This window comes from Trachurus trachurus, assembly GCF_905171665.1.
Source record: "Trachurus trachurus genome assembly, chromosome: 11".
NCBI lineage: Eukaryota > Metazoa > Chordata > Actinopteri > Carangiformes > Carangidae > Trachurus > Trachurus trachurus.
The window spans coordinates 14,974,467-14,994,073 of NC_139904.1; the positions used below are offsets into that span (position 1 = coordinate 14,974,467).

At 40.6% G+C, this 19,607-nt stretch overlaps 3 protein-coding genes across 7 annotated transcripts; all 3 read right to left on the reverse strand.

Annotated features, from left to right (window-relative positions):
• Positions 1-139: 139 nt before the first annotated feature.
• Positions 140-2,876, reverse strand: LOC310993455 (uncharacterized protein). 2 transcript variants are annotated; one of them, XM_083981807.1, is made up of 4 exons: positions 1,574-2,876; positions 1,035-1,352; positions 674-761; positions 140-573 (listed from the first exon to the last, which is right to left on the reverse strand). In XM_083981807.1, the coding sequence occupies exons 2-4, from the start codon at positions 1,259-1,261 to the stop codon at positions 415-417; spliced, it is 474 nt and encodes a 157-aa protein (XP_083837933.1). In that variant the 5' UTR covers positions 1,262-1,352; positions 1,574-2,876; the 3' UTR covers positions 140-414. The 2 variants fall into 2 exon arrangements, with proteins under 2 accessions (XP_083837933.1, XP_083837934.1); XM_083981808.1 differs by having other exon boundaries at positions 1,035-2,876.
• Positions 2,877-3,960: 1,084 nt separating this feature from the next.
• Positions 3,961-12,854, reverse strand: clk2a (CDC-like kinase 2a). 3 transcript variants are annotated; one of them, XM_083981622.1, is made up of 13 exons: positions 12,678-12,854; positions 11,234-11,448; positions 10,878-11,133; positions 9,672-9,762; positions 8,700-8,766; positions 8,356-8,472; positions 7,967-8,133; positions 7,087-7,181; positions 6,863-6,992; positions 6,645-6,727; positions 5,875-5,954; positions 5,686-5,776; positions 3,961-5,499 (listed from the first exon to the last, which is right to left on the reverse strand). In XM_083981622.1, exons 2-13 carry the CDS (start codon positions 11,446-11,448, stop codon positions 5,311-5,313), a joined length of 1,581 nt encoding a protein of 526 aa, XP_083837748.1. In that variant the 5' UTR covers positions 12,678-12,854; the 3' UTR covers positions 3,961-5,310. The 3 variants fall into 3 exon arrangements, with proteins under 3 accessions (XP_083837748.1, XP_083837747.1, XP_083837749.1); XM_083981621.1 differs by having other exon boundaries at positions 11,222-11,448; XM_083981623.1 differs by lacking the exons at positions 9,672-9,762; positions 11,234-11,448; positions 12,678-12,854 and having other exon boundaries at positions 10,878-11,051.
• Positions 12,855-13,905: 1,051 nt separating this feature from the next.
• Positions 13,906-19,604, reverse strand: LOC310993367 (uncharacterized protein). Of its 2 annotated transcripts, none has more exons than XM_083981697.1 (9): positions 19,573-19,604; positions 18,893-19,103; positions 17,777-17,856; positions 17,258-17,680; positions 16,809-16,949; positions 16,347-16,548; positions 16,163-16,236; positions 15,062-15,252; positions 13,906-14,957 (listed from the first exon to the last, which is right to left on the reverse strand). In XM_083981697.1, exons 2-9 carry the CDS (start codon positions 19,051-19,053, stop codon positions 14,847-14,849), a joined length of 1,383 nt encoding a protein of 460 aa, XP_083837823.1. In that variant the 5' UTR covers positions 19,054-19,103; positions 19,573-19,604; the 3' UTR covers positions 13,906-14,846. The 2 variants fall into 2 exon arrangements, with proteins under 2 accessions (XP_083837823.1, XP_083837824.1); XM_083981698.1 differs by having other exon boundaries at positions 19,305-19,582.
• Positions 19,605-19,607: the final 3 nt, after the last annotated feature.

Consider the following 19,607-nt stretch of genomic DNA (forward strand, 5'->3'; position numbering starts at 1 on the left):
GGGAAAAAAATCTTTTACCTGCTTAGTTTCTGCTTTGGATTTGATTCCACAAAGTGAAACAAGCTTGGGTGTAAACAGATGATTCAAGTAACAAGTCCAACAAATAGGTTTATAATGTAATGTTTAATAAGAAAAGACACAAATAAAAAGTTTCATACACAACACAATCTGGAAAACGTCAAATAATCAAGAAGTGGTGGGTCAAGAAGTGCTATTGTGTTTCCTATAACAAAACAACTTTTCAGGACAACAAAGGTTGATCTAAACAAGTTTACCTGTCCCCGTAGCTGCAAAACTCTGTTTTCACTCTCAACTCAAATCACCTTTGTTCCATGAGCCCTTTTCTCGCAAGTCTCTTGAGTGCAAGGGTCATTTCATCGGCGTGATTGTCTTTAAATATCGGCATATCGGCTCTCACATGACTTTGCAGGGATCGCCTCCACCTGCAGCAGAAGCACCGACAGCAGGAGATCCGTTAGAGCCGCCCATCAGCCCGTCCAGACTGAGGCCCTGAAAGGCTCCGAAGAACGACTCGTCCTTTGCTGTCGCTGGTTTTCTGGCTGGTGTTTTCTGCTGCAGGTGAAAAAACAGGTGACAAATGTTAAATCTAGATACCACTGAGTAAAACAAGTTTTTAAATCAAAATCTTTAGTCTAATTTACTATTCCCCTACCCGCTGGAGGCAGTGGTGTTTCCTGAAGTGAGTTGTCCTCATCGACCTCTCGGCGTTCTTCTTGGCGAGTGTGGCTTGTTGTCGTTTCCTGTTGGCAAAGATCACAGGTCAACAACAGACGCATGGCACATGTGCAAACAGCTTGTTCATGTGAGGAACAGCCTTATCCTAATTGAGCCTAGTCTGTCTGGCCAAAGGTCTAAAGTTTCTAAATTGAGCAACAAGACAGTAACTGAACACTGCTAATCCCTAAATGGGCAAAAAAAAAGATCACCCCAATAGGCTTAGACAGGTTTTATAGAAAATAATATGATGAATGAGTGAATATATGATTTGAAATAGATTGACTGAGCTGCCGTACCTTTCTTTCTGCAGCTCGGCCTGGTACACTCTGAGCCAGGAGTCGGGGACTTTCTGGGTGTTGCAGGGAAGGCTTCTCCTCCTGCTGACGCTCTTCCTGCGGGTGAAGCTGCTCCTGCGGACGGACTGGCTCCTGTTGGCCGCTCTTTTGTTGGTGGAGGCGCTTTTACCCGACATGCAGCTGGTGAACTGCTTCAGGGGAGCACCCAGAGACATGAAGGAATCCATTTGTCTTGCGTTGGATGTTTGTCTGCGCTTTATCTGACAAGTGTCAGTGTTGTTGCTCTTCTCCAATTTACACCAAGAAGGAGGCTTTTATCTGCAAACACAAAGATCCGTTATGCCAACCATGAATGAAATCAGCTGCTTTTATCTGCATTTTAACATATGAGCAAAGAAAAACACCGGATCCACTTAGATATACAGTTAAAGTATCATAAGTCAACTCAGCAGCTGTTTCCTACATTTAAAATGCTCACAGTTGAAGTGCAAATGAACACAACATACTGTGCATGTGTAAAAGAAACAAAAAGGACTCACCTCACAGGTCGCTCCTGTGATCAGCTGCTGGTATCATTTGTCAGAGCTTTAAAGAGTCAAACTCATTGACAGCATTACATCCAGTCCTTCAGTGTGTGCACTCCTCTGCTCTCCTCTGCTCTGCTCCTGTCGGCTCTTATGGGGATTTAACTGATGACCTCCCAGCTCCACAAACAGGATTAGTGGAAGACGCAAGAGTCGATTATCTCATTAACAACGGCACAACTCCCAAAACACATGCTGAGGAAAACACCTGCTTGTTTACACTTGACCACTGAAATAGCTCGTGTCAGGTCGTTGTGTTTACGGCGGGGGCGGGGGCGGGGGAGTTGGACATAAAATGGGTAAATTGTGGTAAATTCACAAGTGGGATTCTCAATTTCAGTAGGGAGCAGTTGTATAATTAAGAGTTTGAGTAACAGCTGAAAAGTTAATTTGGTGATAACGGTTAAGAGGAGGGCAGACAGATGGGACAGCGTGGACAGCTTTCATGACGCAGAGGATTTCTTCTTCCCTTCCTCCCCCCATGACTTGAACGCAGCTTCATTGACTGGGAACATGAAGCACCTGAGTCACAAAGCTGAATGACTCATTTCATTCACCCTTCAGTTCACTTAGTGACGTCCTAATTTGAATCCAGGTCTAAAGAGAAATCATTTGCAGTCATCCAATAACTAGGCTTTGATGCCTCATACTGCTTATATCACAACCACCAACTCTACTTACAGCAGTGCCGTCATATTACTAAATATCCGTGGTAGAGAGCCTCCATTCTGCCTCGTAACAAGTTACATGTCATTTATTAAACCATCACAATTACTCCAAAGATGTTTAATTGAGGTACAATAAAAATGTAGCATAGTTAAAGGGATAGTTCATCATTTTGGCAAACTGGCTCATTGCCATAATCCCTATAGTTTTAGGAGTAGGTTCATTACCCTTAATTGTCGGTGTAAACTTTTTTTAGAACAGTGAGCTGCTCAGAGCTACGCTACGGAGGCTAATGGGATTTCTTGGTTTCCCTCATCAAACTCATCAAATACACAATCCAATAACTCCAAAACTCTCTCGTGGACAAGTTGTGACCTGCACATTCACCACACTATGAGATAATAAGGGAACGTTTTTATTGTTGTCGAGTTGTTTTCGAGGTAAATTCATGCAAAACTGCTGGTGCGTGTTCCCGTCGGGGGCAGTTTTTCAGCAAGCAGTCTCTGCATTTGCCTCGAAAACAACTCTGTCTCGTAACGTTCTGTTATTATCTTATAGCATGGTGGATGTGCAGGTCACAACTTGTCCACCAGAGCGTTTTGGAGTTGTTGGATTGTGTATTGGATGAGTTTGACGAGGGAAACCAAGAAATCCCATTAGCCTCTGTAGCGTAACTCTGAGCAGCTCTCGGCTCTAAAAATAGCTTGCACCGACAATTAAAGGTAACAAACCTACTAAGACTATAGGGATTATGGCAATAGGCCAACTTGCCAAAATGTTGAACTAACCCTTTAAGCTAAAAATCCTGCAAAGTTCCTCTTTAATTTCTACTTCACTGACCAAAAGCCATGGTGTGTTCAAAAAGCAGTTCATCTATGTGCAGTTCAAAAGTGAAGGGGCAAAATAAAAAGAGCGTAAACAGAGAGTGGGGTTAATAAAGCAAAAGTAGACTAACACGTTACCGACAGATGGGGAGGCTTGTGTGTGTGGAAAACACTGAAACACCTGTCGCACCACATCTCGTCTTCCTCTCTTCCTGTGTGACGGAGCAACAGCTGAGTGAATGGTCTGGAAGGAGGACACGGGACAGATTTAGTAGTTTTGAAACAAATATCAACCAAACCATCAAGATATGGAGCGACAATAGGAGGCGTACAGGAGATCAGTAGATGGGACTGCCAAGAGCACTTACCTGAGGTCAAGAGTGATTTTATTTCGGGAACATGAGCTCTACAATCCCTGCAAGCTGTGCATTAAAAACTGATGTCTGTAAGATTGTTTGGGCCTCTTGCAGGCTTGGCTTGAAGGTATCAGGGGTAAATCCTGCAATTCAACTTGACAAAATAAACATCAAGTTACTGAAGAACTATAATGAAAAATGTAAACTTTTAAAGCTAATTTCAAACTCATGTTTTAGAGCTTTTATACACATAAATGCTCCATTTGTATAAAACATAGCACCATTTAAACAGGAAACATTTAGATGCCAGTTTTACCTCTTGTCCACACTCTTTTTGAGCCACCACTTTGATCTTCCTGCACATCGTCCAGCAGTGGCTTTAGTCAGTGAGGTAAGAGATGGACTCGGACACAGCGGTTGGTATTTAAAGACAGAGCGCCCTCCTTTTAGCAACCAGAGGCCCAAACTGACACTGAGAGCACCTTAAGTCTCTGGCTTGGAGGACTTTACTTTAATTCTACACAATCATACATATATACAGTTTTATACGCTTTAATTTCATACAAAAAAAGTCATTTACAGGTGAGGTGGAGGGTGGGGACTATGACCTATAGGAACTCAAAAATAAATACGTCAACAGGAGTTGTGTGTGGCTCGTTGGCTCCCGCCAGGAGCTGTGTGCTTAACCTCTTATGGAGAGACGTCAGGTCTGACCATGTCACACATGGAAAAAGGCAGTTTGTTTTGTTTTTTTTGTGTATGTGAGATATTCCCATGACTAATGCTGAACTACTAATAAATCTCTGAGCAAAACATTAACATGGATGTGTCACCCACTCCATCCACACCTCTACACACACGCACGCACACACACACATTCCCTCACACTCAGAAAGCATTGCATAACATAACAAACAGATATATCTATCAATAAGACAGGCTACAGAGGCCTGTGTGAGGAGTGTCCATCACCATTATCATCTCATCGGCGAACAATAACAGGCCTAATGACCGCAGATTGAGGGCAAGAGTCTCCATAAAGGGGATAATCATTTTATAATATATATATATATAAAAAAAAAAAACAGAAACATGAAAAATTATACGCAATGCAAGTGCTCACCTAACAAAACCGTAAACAAAAAAAACTTGAGACACTTGCCTCTGCTGGAGAAACTTGCAATTTCCAAGGAAATGTGATGTTCAGCTTGACCTTTCTGATGTTAGCGTAACAGAACATCTGGTTTGTATGTTTAGTATTGTGGGTGAGGACTGACACTGCTCGTACAGCTCCATCTCCTTTGTTACCCTGTCCTTACACTTCAGAATCAGAAGACATTTCTTCTCCAAAACCGAGTTTCATGACCGATTGTAGTAGTGCTTAAGGTTTCCTTGGAGGTGAAATAGTTCCTTTACATGCTGATGAAGTAATTAGACGGGACGGACGGAGGGAAGGAGGGAGGGAGGGGACGAAGGTGGTTCAGAAGTCTAAAGGAAGACAGGAGCTGCATAGAGGGCTACTTTGGGTACAAACAATCATCCGGTTGAGATTTTTTTGTCCTCTGCTGAGACTGTGACCACCACCAAAGATTCATTTCGACTCTTTTTCAGCCTTTCTGTGGATTATTTTGGTCTCTCTGCGGCGAAAGGGACATGCCTCCTGTTGGCTGCAGAGGTGGACATCATAGGGACGGGATGGAGGAGCGAGGAGAGAAGTGTCCATGCTTTAATGACAAACGACAGAAAACATCTGAAGCCCTCCCCCACCGACTCGTTCAACAGTTCACCTGTTCCACATATAAAAGACATGATCTCCACTGTCATTCAGTCTTTGGAGGCTGATGGGTCACCGGCTGATGTCTCTGTTGCCCTCCCAACTCTTACTGCCCGCCGCCTCGCCGCTGCCGCTGTTCTCGAAGAAAGGGTGTTTGAGGGAGTCGGCCAGCACCAGCCTCTTAGAGGGTTCATACTCCAACATGCCCTCGATGAGGTCAAACAACTGGTGGTGCTCCTCCGCCTCCGACAACAAATACCGCTGATGGAAGCACAGAAACGCAAACGAAAAAGAACATCACAAAAGAGATAAGGGCGGGATATTGAGTGACTGCTGAGAGCACAAAACAAAGACACTTCTGTTCTCTCCGTACAATGCGCTGTTGTCACTTCAGCGCCGCTAATTATCGTATTTATTCCTTTTCCATTTCACATCCACTCCACTTACTCGCAGGGGTTTGCAGTTTTCTCTGACGTATTTCCCCGCTGAAGAGCTCTCGTCCCAGTCCAGACGGCCGCGATAGAAATACTTCTGCTTCCTGAGAGGGTACAGACGTCATACAGCATGAGCGCCGTTCAGTTGTGTACATGTTTACTTCCATTATGAAAAGGTTTATAATATTAGTGCTTCTCTCACCTCGTCTTGCGAATCATCCTAGAGGGCACCGGTCCCAGGATTCTCTCCATCATGGCCAAATGCTCCCTGTTGTCGTGAGTCTGAAACAAGTTTTGAAATAGATGAGCAGGACTCAACAGCAAAGAGGAAAAGTGTTTTTTTAAGTATATTTTTGGGGCTTTTTTGCCTTTAATTGACACAATAGTTGAGGGCAGAAAGTGGGTGAATGACATGCAGCAAAGGGCCACCGGAAGTGGGATTCAAACTGGGGCTGGCTGCAGCAAGGACTGTAGCCTGTACGCACCCCAAAGAGGAAAATATTTTAAAAGAAATTACCCAAGTTTCCTACAAGATTGGATTCATTAAGTGCTGCTATTCATACTGTAATATGTTTTCCACACATCAGTATTTGGTCAAGCACACTTGCAATGTTTGGTCCATGACTATAAAGCATCCTATGATTCCTGTTCTAGGGAGTGTGGTTCTTAATTGTGTATTTTATAAATTTCATCTTTCATATTGTTGAGGGAGGACCAATCACTCATATCTGTATTATTTATGGAATCGCAGATATATTGCTTTGTGATTCAGTTGTAATTTACAGATGAATGGATGAGAAAGGTGAATTGTTATGTGAATGAACATGTGAACCATGGAAAATCATAATAAAAAGAAAAGAAGTTTGATTAATACAGGGTCAGATTATCTGACCAGTTAAACTAATATTCCCCTCATCTTAAACACTGAGTGATGCCATGGTACTGGTTGCACCCATTGGGGCGGTGCTGTACCTGAAACAAGGTGAAGCCGAGGTAGTACTCAAACAGGATACAGCCAATGCTCCACACATCACAGGGATGGCTCCAGCCTAGCTCTAAAGGACAAAAACACAAATTAATAAATGTTAAGTACAAAGAAAAATGTGAGTGATTAGTCCTAGTTTTGGTTGGACATGTGATTCGTGGAAAGAATCATACAATAATCATCTAATAGTTAAAGCCATTCTCACCTAGTATGACCTCTGGGGCACGGTAATGCCGTGTGGACACAATGGTGCTGTGGTGCTCGTGGTCAAAAGTGGCGCTGCCGAAGTCAACTACACGGACGGCCGTGCTCTTAACCGTCCGCTCTTCTCGTTTCTGCAAACAGAGAACATAAGTGTTTAGCTACTTAGCTTAAACTGACTTTTCTCCAAAGTTTTATGCAAACTTTGTTCTTGTAGCAGTGTCTTACCTTCTCTACATTGTAGGACATCGTGAAGTCTGAGTTCACAAACAGGATGTTTTCAGGCTTTAGGTCCGTGTGCGTCAGTTTATTGTCATGAAGAACTGGGGAGAAAAAAACATTTGACATTGCATAAAACATGGAAAGGAGGGCAATTAATGAAGTAGGACAAGTCATTGATCTATTTATGATTTGTGGAAAAGGGGTAGGATTCAATAACAGCTTCTTCTCACTCCTTTTCGAACATGTATGATTATGCTTTTGTGTTTTTGGTACTTCAACTTGTTTATGTTATTTACATATAAAGGAACAAACTGAAATTGTGCCTTATTTTGTTTTACATGTTCAAAATAAATATAAAATAAAAATAGAAATAAAAAAAACATTACTACAATATGCAGTACTACATTTTTTAAAAAGGAAATACTGTTTTTTTTGTGAATATTCCAATAAATGCAGCCATAAGAACAAGATTTGGTAAATTGCAAACAACAGAATCTATTGATAATGATTTTTCAAACAGTAAACTGTACAAAAAAGATGAGCAGGATAATTTCTCCCTAGGATGCTTATGAAGTTGATGCTCAGTCTACTTTGGAGCAATAATGCCCTCGTGTGGTTACAGACTGTCTACCACAAACAACATGTTTTTCAAACTGGTGAAACGACGTCAATGACTGAGGGTGTGTTCCTTATTTTAGGGGCAGACAACTCCAAAAGCTTCATTACAGGAAGATCGAAATTCAAGTTCACTGAACACGTTATGCCACTTATTTGAACCACCTAAAATTACATTGGTATTTCTATTTGTCAGATTAAACATATTCTCAATTTCCCTGCTTGTTTCTTGTGTATTCAAGTCAAAAAGAGGACATAAAAAAAGTCTTACATTTCACAGCGAGACAGATTTGGTAGGCCATGTGTCGGACCTGACCGATTGAGTAGGGAAGATAGTTGTTTTCCTTTAAGAAGTCGAAGGTGCTCAGGGCGAGGAGCTCAAAGGAGATGCACATGTGACCGTGGTAGTCGAACCAGTCGTACATCTGGACACACAGGCTGCAAGGTAAACAGGATACGAGAGGTTTGTCAGGAGTGGTCATGTAATACATTGTTAATGCCAAAAGCAGCTAAGAGATGCAAAATATTTCTTGATAAGTCCCCAGGAAAAGATGAGGCTTTTATTGACCTATAGAAGCTAAATTAATTTCATTTATGGTTTTTTTCACAATTTTTCAGTTATGTTTAATTGTAGTGCCACAAAAATTAGTCAAAACTCACAATTTGTTATCAGGATCCTTCTCATTGATCTTCTCTAGTACATTGATCTCCAGACGAGCTGCTTCCTTGTACTTTTCCACGTTTTTGATTATTTTCAAGGCAACATGGGCTCCTCCCCTGTAAACACAAAAGTTACATGTGTAAATGTCACTTCAAGGAGATGCTGTTTGCAGAAAAGGTACCACAGTGACAAGATTTGTTTGATTTCAGACAAAATACAGTTGTGTTTTATCTCTTGCCAGAAAAATCTCTAATTAACAAGTTTCCCGAGAAATAGTGCAAATTAAAGTAAATGTGACTCCCAACAGCTACTTCTGTTTTTTGGTTTTAATGAATACACCCACCTGCGATGGTCGATGCACTGCATCACCCTCCCAAAGGTGCCTTCTCCCAAAGTGCTGACAATCTCATCTGCAACACAACACAGAGAGAAAAGGAAGAGAAAGGGGGAGCAGGGAAAGAAATAACAGGAGCGTTAGACACGTGGACTTCTGCAGAAATACATAATGCAAAAGTGTAGACAGGCGTATCCATGCTAGCGCCCATCCCCTTTTCAAAGGGCTGCCTAGTCAATCTGGCAGGCTCCAAACACTTTGAGGTTAACTATGATAACCAGATGCATTGCTCTATGTTAAGGGGGCAAATATAAAGCACTCCCTTCCTTTGATGACCAATTTGCAGCCATCGAAAATGAGGGCACATGCTTTCAAGATGTGGCTGTCTTTGACCAAAAGGACACAGTGTGCGTGTGTGTGTGAGAAAACTGGAAAAAATAATTAGTATTTCGACTAAACAATGCATGACGCTGGAAATAACAAAGGTGTTAGTACGATAATACTGTCTATATGTGCGGTGGTTGGGTTGTACTATAACAAAGGCTAAATTGGTGATGTGCATGTTAGATGTCTCCTAAAAAAGAAAAAAAAAAAAAGATAAACAAAATCCCTGAAACCCTTACAGTGGAAAATTGGCTAGCTGAAGTTACAGCTGGAACTGTAACTGGAGTTTTAATCTAAAACACAACAGAGACAAACAGCTGCAAATGGGCTTCTACGTTTAGGAAAGTCAAGTAGCCTGTGAAACATAGAAAATGCTCCACAGCTTAAAATCCTAGAACAAAAAAAAAAGGAGAAAGTATCTAAAATCCCTCCTAAAATCTCCAACATTCTTGCAATCCACCCTGCTATTTCAGCTAGAGCGAAGAGCATTCTAGCAAGGCATCATCATCATCATCAGGCACTCCCATGTCATGTAAATGCTCTATGCTTTAATACTCATATGGAGAAGGGTTACGATAGAGTAGTGGCAGTGAGTACATCTCTCTTGCAGGACGTCCCCACTCCGACAGATCAGGTGCCCTTCCTCGTCGTCCCTCACACTCAGTGCCCGCGTCCGGCTGTCGCTCCGCTGTTTTCACACCCAAAGCGCCATCAGCCAGCAGGTCACGACACGACCAAAGGGAACAGGGGGGGTTTTCAGGGGGCGGCCGCAGCCACGGCGTCAGGCGGCACAGGCAGGCAGACGAGGAGGGAAGAGGAGGGTGGTGTTGGTTGGTAGTTGATGTAGTTGTGGTTGTAGTAGGTGGGTTTGGTGGTCATGGGGCGATTCACGCATGACACCACGTGAAGGAAATATATAACGATAGGGATATAGTGCAAGGGAACAAGTCAAAGATCACATGTTGTCCTCTGCTCCTCCCCCCTCTACCTTTAAACCACAGCTGCTTACAAACAAGGAAGCAACTGGCAAATCCATTCATCAACGCAAAAAACCAGTTAAGACAGTAAAATAACTAATTCAAAAAATTTTCAGACTGTCTTGTCAGATTAAACAAGATGGGAAAATAAAACGAGAGGACCATATGTAATCAAGCAGGAGATATATCAATATAACCCAACATTTATACTAACTCACCCCTTGCTCAGTTAAATTTAAACTACTTGTTCTCCGGTGTGGCCCAGTATGGCCCACACAAAAACTGCATCTTAATAAATCTATGAATCTGAATGCTAACAAAAATCTAAATTCAATTTAAAACTGAATTCAAAATGATGTTTGGTAGAACATTTTCACTTTTTTTTTTCCGCCTACCTGCACTAAAATTCACAAGTGGCCACACAGCTGACGACTTCTAAAGACATATTTACAAGTGGTAGAGCCACAGATGCAGTAGTGCAGTTACGTGTAACTACAGTTAAGGTGTATATCTGAAGAGCAGAGAGAATTGGTGCCTGACCATAAATAAACTAATGAAAAAGTGTTTGCGTAAAAATGAAAATGCTCTGCCAAAAAGAAATGCCAATTTAAGAAAATCCACTTAAAAAAATAAATAAATAAAATGAAATCCCTCTGACAGAACAAAAACAAATCATAAAGATTGTACTACTTACCAATTCCAGGGGCTGCGAAGAAGAAATGGTTAGGGAAAGACAGACAGAAAGAGCTGAGCGAAAGAGACAGAGAGGTGGAAAGAGAGAGGATGAGGAGAGTTAAGACACAATCTCAGGTCTGGCTGTACTCACCGAGGAGGATGGGCTATAGGACCTGGTTCTACGCCGCCTTCGTTTGTGCTTACGCCTGCTGCCTTTCCGTCTATACGATTCGTCTCGTTCGCGTTCCCTCTCGCGGCCACGTCGGTAGTCGTACATATTCGGGGAGAAGTCGCGTGGGTAGTAACTTTCAGCTGCTCCATGTGGCTCCCTTTCTCTGTCCCGGTCTCGCTCGCAGTATCTTCTGTCAAAGGGTCGGTGCTCCGTCGAGCGATTGTCATAACTACGACTGAAACACAGGACAGGCACATATTTAAAACCAACAGACTGGCAACCAACTAAAATCTAAAAAAAAAAAAAAAGCTCACCATACATACATGCAGACATACCTCCTCGAACGTGCAAAACTTCCTCCTTCCTGTCTGTGTCCTCGTGCCCTTCTGTCTCTGTCACTGCTGGAGGAGAAACTAGGCGATCTTCTGTGTCGGTGTCTTCGCCCCCTGTCCCTGTCTCTGTCTCGGTCCCTGTCTCTGTCTCTGTAGCGGTCCTGGTAGCTGTTTCGACTGTCTCTGTCCGAAGACGAGTACCGTCTATTGTGAGGCATCTAGGGGAAAGTTAGAGGGTCATACAAAGCATTGTGCAGGGATGAAAAACAATGAAGTCAAGCCTATGACTAAAATGCTGTTTTAAGTTAAGGAAATGATTGCAGTCAAGTAAAGGAAGCATTTTATTTCACTGTTATTCATGTTCACATTTTTCTTTGTGCCAAACATTCACATCAGTGGCTTCCATAGCCTACTCTGAGTGAGCTGTGGGAGCAGTAGGAGAGGCAGTTTTGGAAGAGAGAAACGAACAAATTCAGCCCCAAATAAACTTTGGTAGCTTAAAACACCACACATTCAACTTTAATGTGAAACCAGAAATGTCCCATTTGTTGCGATCAGATTTCTATGTTTTGACTGAAGACAACAGTATAGTTAGTAAACACACATTTTGGTAAGAAGAGTGGTTATGTTGGAGGCCTAACCTACATTTGAATACAGCAAACCACAGAAAACACACATAGCGACTTGACGTGCACACAGAGGAAGCACGCAATCTCTAAAATCTGTGCATTAAAAAAAATAAAATAGTTGCAGCTCAACAGACAACTGTTGAAGCGGACCTGCAGATACGTCAAGTAACAAAACAACGATCAAATGTGCAAGTGTTTAATAATCCTGTTGCATGATCCTACTGAACCAGTTAGACCCACCACCACCACTAACCTTACCACTGGCTGGTGTAAATAAATGTAGTGGTGATCATCGACACAACTGCAAACAATAAACAACTATAACTGGTGTTCACGAGTAATTGCACCATAATGACAATATCTGTTACTCTTCTAACTATACCGAAATCAAATCATCATAAATTCAAATTACACAAGCGTCGCTGTGTGTTGTTGTTTTTTTCATACCCTGAACGATGTAACGTTAACACTAGCTGGCGTCAACATTGTTGATTCCTCTAAACACTTGGACATTCATAAGTACAATAACTAAACATGCCAAATCTTCACACACCAACATATCAACGATATAAAAGATAATGTTTCAACTCGATTCAGTTAACTAACTGTCCAAGAAGCGACCTACTGGCAGTTAGCATGCTCCTCTAGCCACATTAGCTAATGTAAATAATTTGACCGCCATCTTAGCTACGTTCACCAGCCAAACGGCTACTGACGCTAAGCTAACAGCGAGCTAACTTAACCCTGCCGTAACTATTTAGTCGGAATGTCCGTGGCTCATTAAAAACGCGTATATTGTGCAAATATGTGTGAATTACCGTTTTAGCAGCGAGGCCTGTGCGTTTGTCCCACAAGAAATCCGTGGTGGCGTTCCAGTTTTAATCTATTATCTCCTTGCTAGCCCGATGTTCAGAGCTGTGTTGAGCTAAACGCTAGCAGGCGGATCTGCTCCGTGCAGCTGGTTCTGGCTCAGACTGGAGGTGCTAACGCCTCCCTGCGCCTCAGGTCTAATTCAGTCCGGGGTGTACACAAACAACCACCACGCACTCACTGACTATAGTTGGCTCACTAACTTATTATAAATAAATTATTATATATAGTATAATATTTTTGTTGTTACATTCAGATTTTACAGATAGATAGATAGATAGATAGATAGATAGATAGATAGATAGATAGATAGATAGATAGATAGATAGATAGATAGATAGATAGATAGATAGATAGACAGACTTTATTATTAAAAAACACACACAAAAGACAAAGATTTAACAAAAACAAAACAAAGAAACAATAGATAGATAACTTTATTTATTATTAAAAAACACACACAAAAGACAAAGATTTAACAAAAACTCACTGACTATAATTGGCTCACTAACTTATTATAACACATTATTATAGCCTATATAGCCTATAGATAGATAGATAGATAGATAGATAGATAGATAGATAGATAGTCAAGTCAAGTCATTTTTATTTCTAGAGCACATTTAAAAACAACAGATGTTGACCAAAGTGCTTTACATACAAGATTAGTTCAAACAAAGACAGTTTTAAAGATGTCTATGGAGGGTGAAGATCTGATTGTTTGTGGGAGACTATTCCATAGTTTGGGACCAATAGCTGAAAAGGCTCTGTCACCTCTTGTTTTTTGATTTGTAGGTGGGATAAACAGCAGTGACTTGTCAGTGGATCTGAGCAGACGAGAAGTGGAATAGGGGGTGAGAAGTTCTGTGATGTAATCAGGTGCTAATCCATGCAATGCTTTAAAAACAAATAAAAGTATCTTAAACTGAATTCTATATTTAACTGGTAACCAGTGAAGAGTAGCCAGTACAGGTGAGATATGGTCGATCTTTCTGGTACCAGTAGATAGATAGATAGATAGATAGATAGATAGATAGATAGATAGATAGATAGATAGATAGATAGATAGATAACTTTATTTATTATTAAAAAACACACACAAAAGACAAAGATTTAACAAAAACAAAACAAAGAAACAATAGATAGATAACTTTATTTATTATTAAAAAACACACACAAAAGACAAAGATTTAACAAAAACAAAAAACCGAACACAAATAAAAGACTTAAAAGAAACAATCTGCTGGAAGAGACAAAAACTCAAAGGGGTTTATTATTTATGCCTATTAGTTAGTTATAGCTACCTCATCATAGTTAGTTAACAATGAGGTAATGTCATACAAAAGAGAAATGGAACATACAAATGAACAATCAGAAATATGAATAATAATAATAATACAGGAAACATTATCATAGGGAAATGATATAAAGATATAAACGATCAAAATATATGACAATAAGAAACAAAAGATCAAAAAAGTATTGAAAATTTGTGAAATGATATAATAGGTTTCTGAGTAGTAGTATCCCTTTTTCAGTCATTTAAGAAAATAACTGACATCTTTATTCATGAAATAATTTTTACAGGATTACAAAAAAATAATACTCAAAACTACTGTGTAAAACGATTATCATGTGGTAACTTAACATTTTGAAATATGTTTACCTCAATATGTTTACCAATTATGTCATAATCTACCTTGATTTAGGCCTATGTCTAACTTTTTTCTGGTATATTTATGTTCCTGTCTTGGTGAAAATAGACTTCCATAGTTTGTACTTTTTATGTTTACACACATCTAAAACAGCTAATGCTTTTTTACATTTGTAAGTCAACAAGTTCTAATATGTTTGTAAACAAATTGACCATTTATTAATATTTCTATAAAAACAATCATACAAATAATCTCAGTATTTGACAGTCTTCAGCCACTCCAGCCAGGGAGAGCCATCAGCAGCATATACGATTCTCATCCATCATCCCAATCAAGCCTGCACGAATGGGGATGTGAGGTCATTTGAAGGACATAAGACACAGTAATAGACAATGGGATGAAATCAAAATAAAAGGCATTTTTGGTTTCAGAATGGGAACCAAAGTTACAATTGTCTGAAGTTCATTTAGTCTTCTGCAAATCCTTCGACTGTGAATTCAAATTCTTCCACAGATTCTTCAGATGCTCCAAGCGTGGAGAACCTCGGTATATCCACTCCTCATGTTGATCTACCTGCGCATGGCAACATATCAACTTTGTAAGTAAAGCAATCTGAATGAATACACATCAAAAAGCCTGTTTTAAACAGTTTATGGTAGGTGTCAAAATGTACTGACCTTAAAAACAACTTTTATCAAGCTGCTGTCCACCTCCAGCACCTTACACTCTTGCTTGTCTCCGTTAAATTCCGCACAAATCTTTCGTCCTTCGCTGTAGTGGGCCAGGGGTGCAGAAGGCCAGTGTTCAAGATACCCCTTCATAAACTCCCTGTGGGTGTTGTTTACAATATCGTCCAAGGGGTTTTTCACTGTCACAGGAGAAAGAAAGTAAAAAAGTAAAAATTTTAGCCGTCTGGACAAATGTGATTCAACAAGGGCAAAACTGGTGTGGTGACTGTTGATGGTTATTTTTTCCCTGTTGGAAAAACAACCAAGGGCTTAGTTGGAGAAACCAAGACATACATTACAAAATCCTCCGCCTCACACACAAAGCACTTAACAACCAGGCCCCCTTCTACCTCACAGACTTCTACCTCCACCACCACACCCCTTCCTGCGTCTGTTATTTCATTTAGACTTGGAGTTATTTTATAATTTTGTATCAATGTCTTTGAGCATTCTGTACAAATGCTTACAAATAAGAGTGTATCATTATCATTATTAAGAGAAGAAATGTCATCTTTCCATAACGGACACAGAAAAAAGTGGCACCAGTCTTACAAAAATAACCAAAGGTATTCAAAGCAGACAAATAAGACAGACAACAGGTGGAATAAAATTCTGAAAATAACTTTTTAAATTAAAATTAAATAAAAAAATTAAATTTAAATTCTTTAAAAGAATTTTTGTTCTTCATTTGTTTTCAATTATTACTCATTATTGCTAATTGTTCATACCCGTAGGCCTAAAGTTTGTAATATTTGTGTTAGACATTTTGACATACAGAAAATAGATATGCGAGAGATATGTATTATGAACTTATTGTATTATGAATTTATTCATAATACAACATGGATGAGCCATTTTTGTGCCTGTATGTTTATATTATTATGGAGTCATGGAGTTGACCTGAATCATACCTGAGGTCAGCTAAAAAAGACTTCTGTCATCCAGACCCAGATTTTCAAAAACAGCTGAGACAGTTACCAAACATACCTCACTATCATCACTGAAATCAAACAAACAAATCCTCAAACACAGATAAAGACCTAAACTTACGTGGTTCGCACACCAAGTGAATTGCAGGTAAGGTGACATAGAGTGGATTGTGATCATCAAAAAAGACCAGGAACCTGGAAAAAAAGAAGTTTTCATCAACTTTGGTATTGCAAAAATTAAACAGTGAATTGATATAGAGAAAAAAGGGCTCATCTGAAAAAGAGTTAAACACACACACACACACCTCATTTTGTTTCTCCTGTGGGCTAGCTCTGCCAGGACACCAGGGCAGAAATGGGGCGGGTCTTCTTGAGTCTTGACGACCACACGGGCGCCGACAGACAGTTGCTGCACCTTTGACGAGCGATCGAAGGCGATGTGATGAGCAGACACAAGTCTCTTCCCTTTGTCTTCAAAGTTAATCTTGTATTTCACCTGACCATTTTCTGCAAAGGAAATAAAAGACTTTTCATCTTGCAAAACAAGTCTGATCACCGTACCAATGTGCCATTTTTGTTCCAACAGTCAACATTTACTTGAACATTACCAACATATCTGATTAACTATTTTTAATTGATTCCACAGACAGAGTTGAGGGAAAACTGCAGTGCAAGTTCCCCCGAAACAGACAAATAACAGGAAATTAATGTCTTGCATAGTTTTATGTATTGTGCTACTGCTGCATGGATAAAAAAAAAAATCTTACCCTTTGTTATTACTTGCGATATTTTCCCATGCTGCCAGTTCATGATCCCCCTTTTGGCCAGAACCCTCTTGTTCACACTAAACTCACAATGTGGTTTGCTGTGAGGGGCCTCGGTGTCTTCATTAGTGGAGTCAGAAGGAGCTGATACCAAGCATAAAAAGAGAACAAAATGTTGAGTAAAAAACTTGATCTAGAACTTTCTCTGTCCCTTTCGATATCTAAAATACCTTCAACCTTGGTGTCACAATATAAAGTAATTCAGTTACTGTGATAAGTCCAATAAGATGAGATAATTTAGATCACAAAACAGGAAGCAGCAAACTGCCTCATTCCATCTTTAATTTTACACTTTAATTTACTCAAGTTTGAGCCTAAAACAATGAGGAATAGAGAAAAAGGTATTTGTGTTTTTGTATGGTGTGTTGTTGTGTGTTGTTTATGGACATTACCACTGGGTTCATGTAGTTCGCTTGTTGTGTTCACCACTTCTCTTGCAGCATCGTTATTTGTCCGGTCTTTGGGCTCTGTGTGACTTGTCCGATCCATTTTTCTCCTCTTATTTGCGGGAGGTTTGCTCGAGTTGTCCTCTGATTTTCTCTGTTCATCTGAATCTGAAACCGATGACAATTCCTTTTCTTTGCGGTGCTTGGGCGATTTTGGTCGACGAAGAGCTCTGATTTCCGATACCGACAATCTGGTCAAGACCAGGACTGGTTGCCTTAGAGCCAAGCTGTTTTTGCCTCTATTCAGATGCTGACTGCCGGGCCGCTTTGGTGACAGGTGAGAAGTAGGACCAACCGTAGCCTGAGAGTGGCAGCCTTGAGTCTCTGAGTTAATGGACCCACAAGGGGATGGAGATGTAGTACCGGTATCTACAAAGGTGAAAAATCACACATTGAAAATGGCTGAGCAATTATCACTGGGCAGAAACATACCAAAAGCATATTTATAAATGATATGCATCTTACCAGCACCCCTGACATCATCCTCCTCCCATCCTATCACCGAGTATAGTTTATCTACAACTGACTCACATGCTGTCACAGACCTGCAAGAGACAGCAACAGCATTATCAACTTCAGTCAAGAAAAGAACATCAACACTTGGGAACTAGTCCTTCATAAGTAAACAGTTGACATTTTAACATGGATTGAATATAACATGTTCATCCTTAGAATATAACATGTATCTCCTCAGAAATTGCAACTTTTTGTTGTATTTTCTCTGGGCAACAAATAATTGAATCGAAGGCAACTGGACTTGTATTTGTCCTGGAAGACGTTTCGCCTCTTATCCAAGGGGCTTCATCAGTTTGCCACGCGTCTGACTAGTCCTCATAAATCTGACAAACAGTTAGACCCAGGGATTTAACCTCTGTGGGAGTCCTGTTCACAAAAGTAGAGGAAGGAAGTACAAGCCACCTTATCACTGAGGAGCCATCCCATCCCCCACACCACTCCTCCATACTGCTGATCCTCAGAAGCAACTCTCCTCGCCTTACGCCCTCGGACCAAGCACCGAACTTGGGGGGACAGAGCCTTCTTTGTTGCTGCCCTCACCCTCTGGAATCTATCTATCTATCTATCTATCTATCTATCTATCTATCTATCTATCTATCTATCTATCTATCTATCTATCTATCTGCTTATCTATATGTAAAATCTGATTGTAACAACAAGAGATCTGAGGCCTCTAGGGAACGACAGTCGTTAAAGTCACGTGGGACCCCGAGTCATGTGTTATTTACTCTCCTGGGTAGATAAAGGACAGCTTTATGGGAGATGAGTGGTTTCGCAGACCGCCTGCCCTGTTAAGGGATGGCTTTTCCACTTTTACATAGCTGGCTTCTTTTCCTCCACTTTCAAACCATCTGTCCTCCCTGTCCAAAATCTGAACATTGCTGTCCTCAAAGAAGTGTGGCTTTTCCTTAAGGTGGAAATAGACAACTGAAACTGGACCCGAGGAGTTAGCCCTTCTGTGTTGGGCCATAAGTTTTGTTGTATTCGTGGGGTAACCACGCTCGGATCAAAATTATATAGGCAGAAATGACAAATGCACAAAAACAGATAAGATGCAACACTCACTGGGAGAGCTTCAGGAGGAGGGCGACCTGTTTCTCCCTCCTTTCCAGTAGTGACTGTAATTTGTCCAGCACACCTGAAGGGACCAGCTCTTTCTTCATGACCCTCTCTCTGATCCACTGCTGGAGCTCATCTCTTGTTGCCTTCTTCTGATCATCCTCCATAGTTAGTTAGCTAGTTGATTTTTGAGGTAAAAAGAACCATGTAAAACCTCCTGCAGCAAACGAGACATGAAAGATTGATTTTAGTTAGAAAAACAAAGAAAGAAAGAATATCTCTGCTGTTCTGTGATGTAAAATAACAATATTCAAAATGTTTGAGCTTAGACACTTAAACTGGTGAATGTCTAACTAATGATGTCTAACTTCAGTCACATAACACACAAACACATAGGCTACTTAAGTTTCGCTCTTACCGTATATCTTGAGGAGTAGTCCGCTACATTACCAGACACAGGCCATTTACAGCCTCTTGTGATTCACCCGTTTCCTGGGAGCAGTTTAGCCCCAGATGTGAAGAAGGAAAAAAAACGACTTTGAGCTGGTTTTTCGTCGGGAGTGGAGAAGAATAATATCCGAGATGCATTTGACAAAAATAATTAGTTATTTCTCCTCCATGACTCTCCTTCTGGTGAAAATGTTTGGATATTCTGTATAGCAAATGTATCCAGTAACAAAGCTTACCTCTGCTTTCTGCAGGAGCTTCTTCAGTCTGATGC

Bases quoted from the DNA above. Each gene is read 5' to 3' on its own strand.
- LOC310993455 (XM_083981807.1), bottom strand. From the start codon at position 1,261: ATGGATTCCTTCATGTCTCTGGGTGCTCCCCTGAAGCAGTTCACCAGC. The intron at 762-1,034 runs GTACGGCAGCTC...CTTTGCCAACAG, and splicing joins GCCGAGCTGCAGAAAGAAAG to GAAACGACAACAAGCCACAC. The intron at 574-673 runs GTAGGGGAATAG...TTTCACCTGCAG, and splicing joins AACACCACTGCCTCCAGCGG to CAGAAAACACCAGCCAGAAA.
- clk2a (XM_083981621.1), bottom strand. From the start codon at position 11,448: ATGCCTCACAATAGACGGTACTCGTCTTCGGACAGAGACAGTCGAAAC. The intron at 11,134-11,221 runs GTATGTATGGTG...CCTGTGTTTCAG, and splicing joins TCGAGGAGGTATGTCTGCAT to TCGTAGTTATGACAATCGCT. The intron at 5,777-5,874 runs GTGAGAGAAGCA...GTACCCTCTCAG, and splicing joins AGGATGATTCGCAAGACGAG to GAAGCAGAAGTATTTCTATC.
- LOC310993367 (XM_083981697.1), bottom strand. From the start codon at position 19,053: ATGGAGGATGATCAGAAGAAGGCAACAAGAGATGAGCTCCAGCAGTGG. The intron at 17,681-17,776 runs GTAAGATGCATA...TCACCTTTGTAG, and splicing joins GGATGATGTCAGGGGTGCTG to ATACCGGTACTACATCTCCA. The intron at 16,549-16,808 runs GTAAGATTTTTT...TTTCCTTTGCAG, and splicing joins ATCGCAAGTAATAACAAAGG to AAAATGGTCAGGTGAAATAC.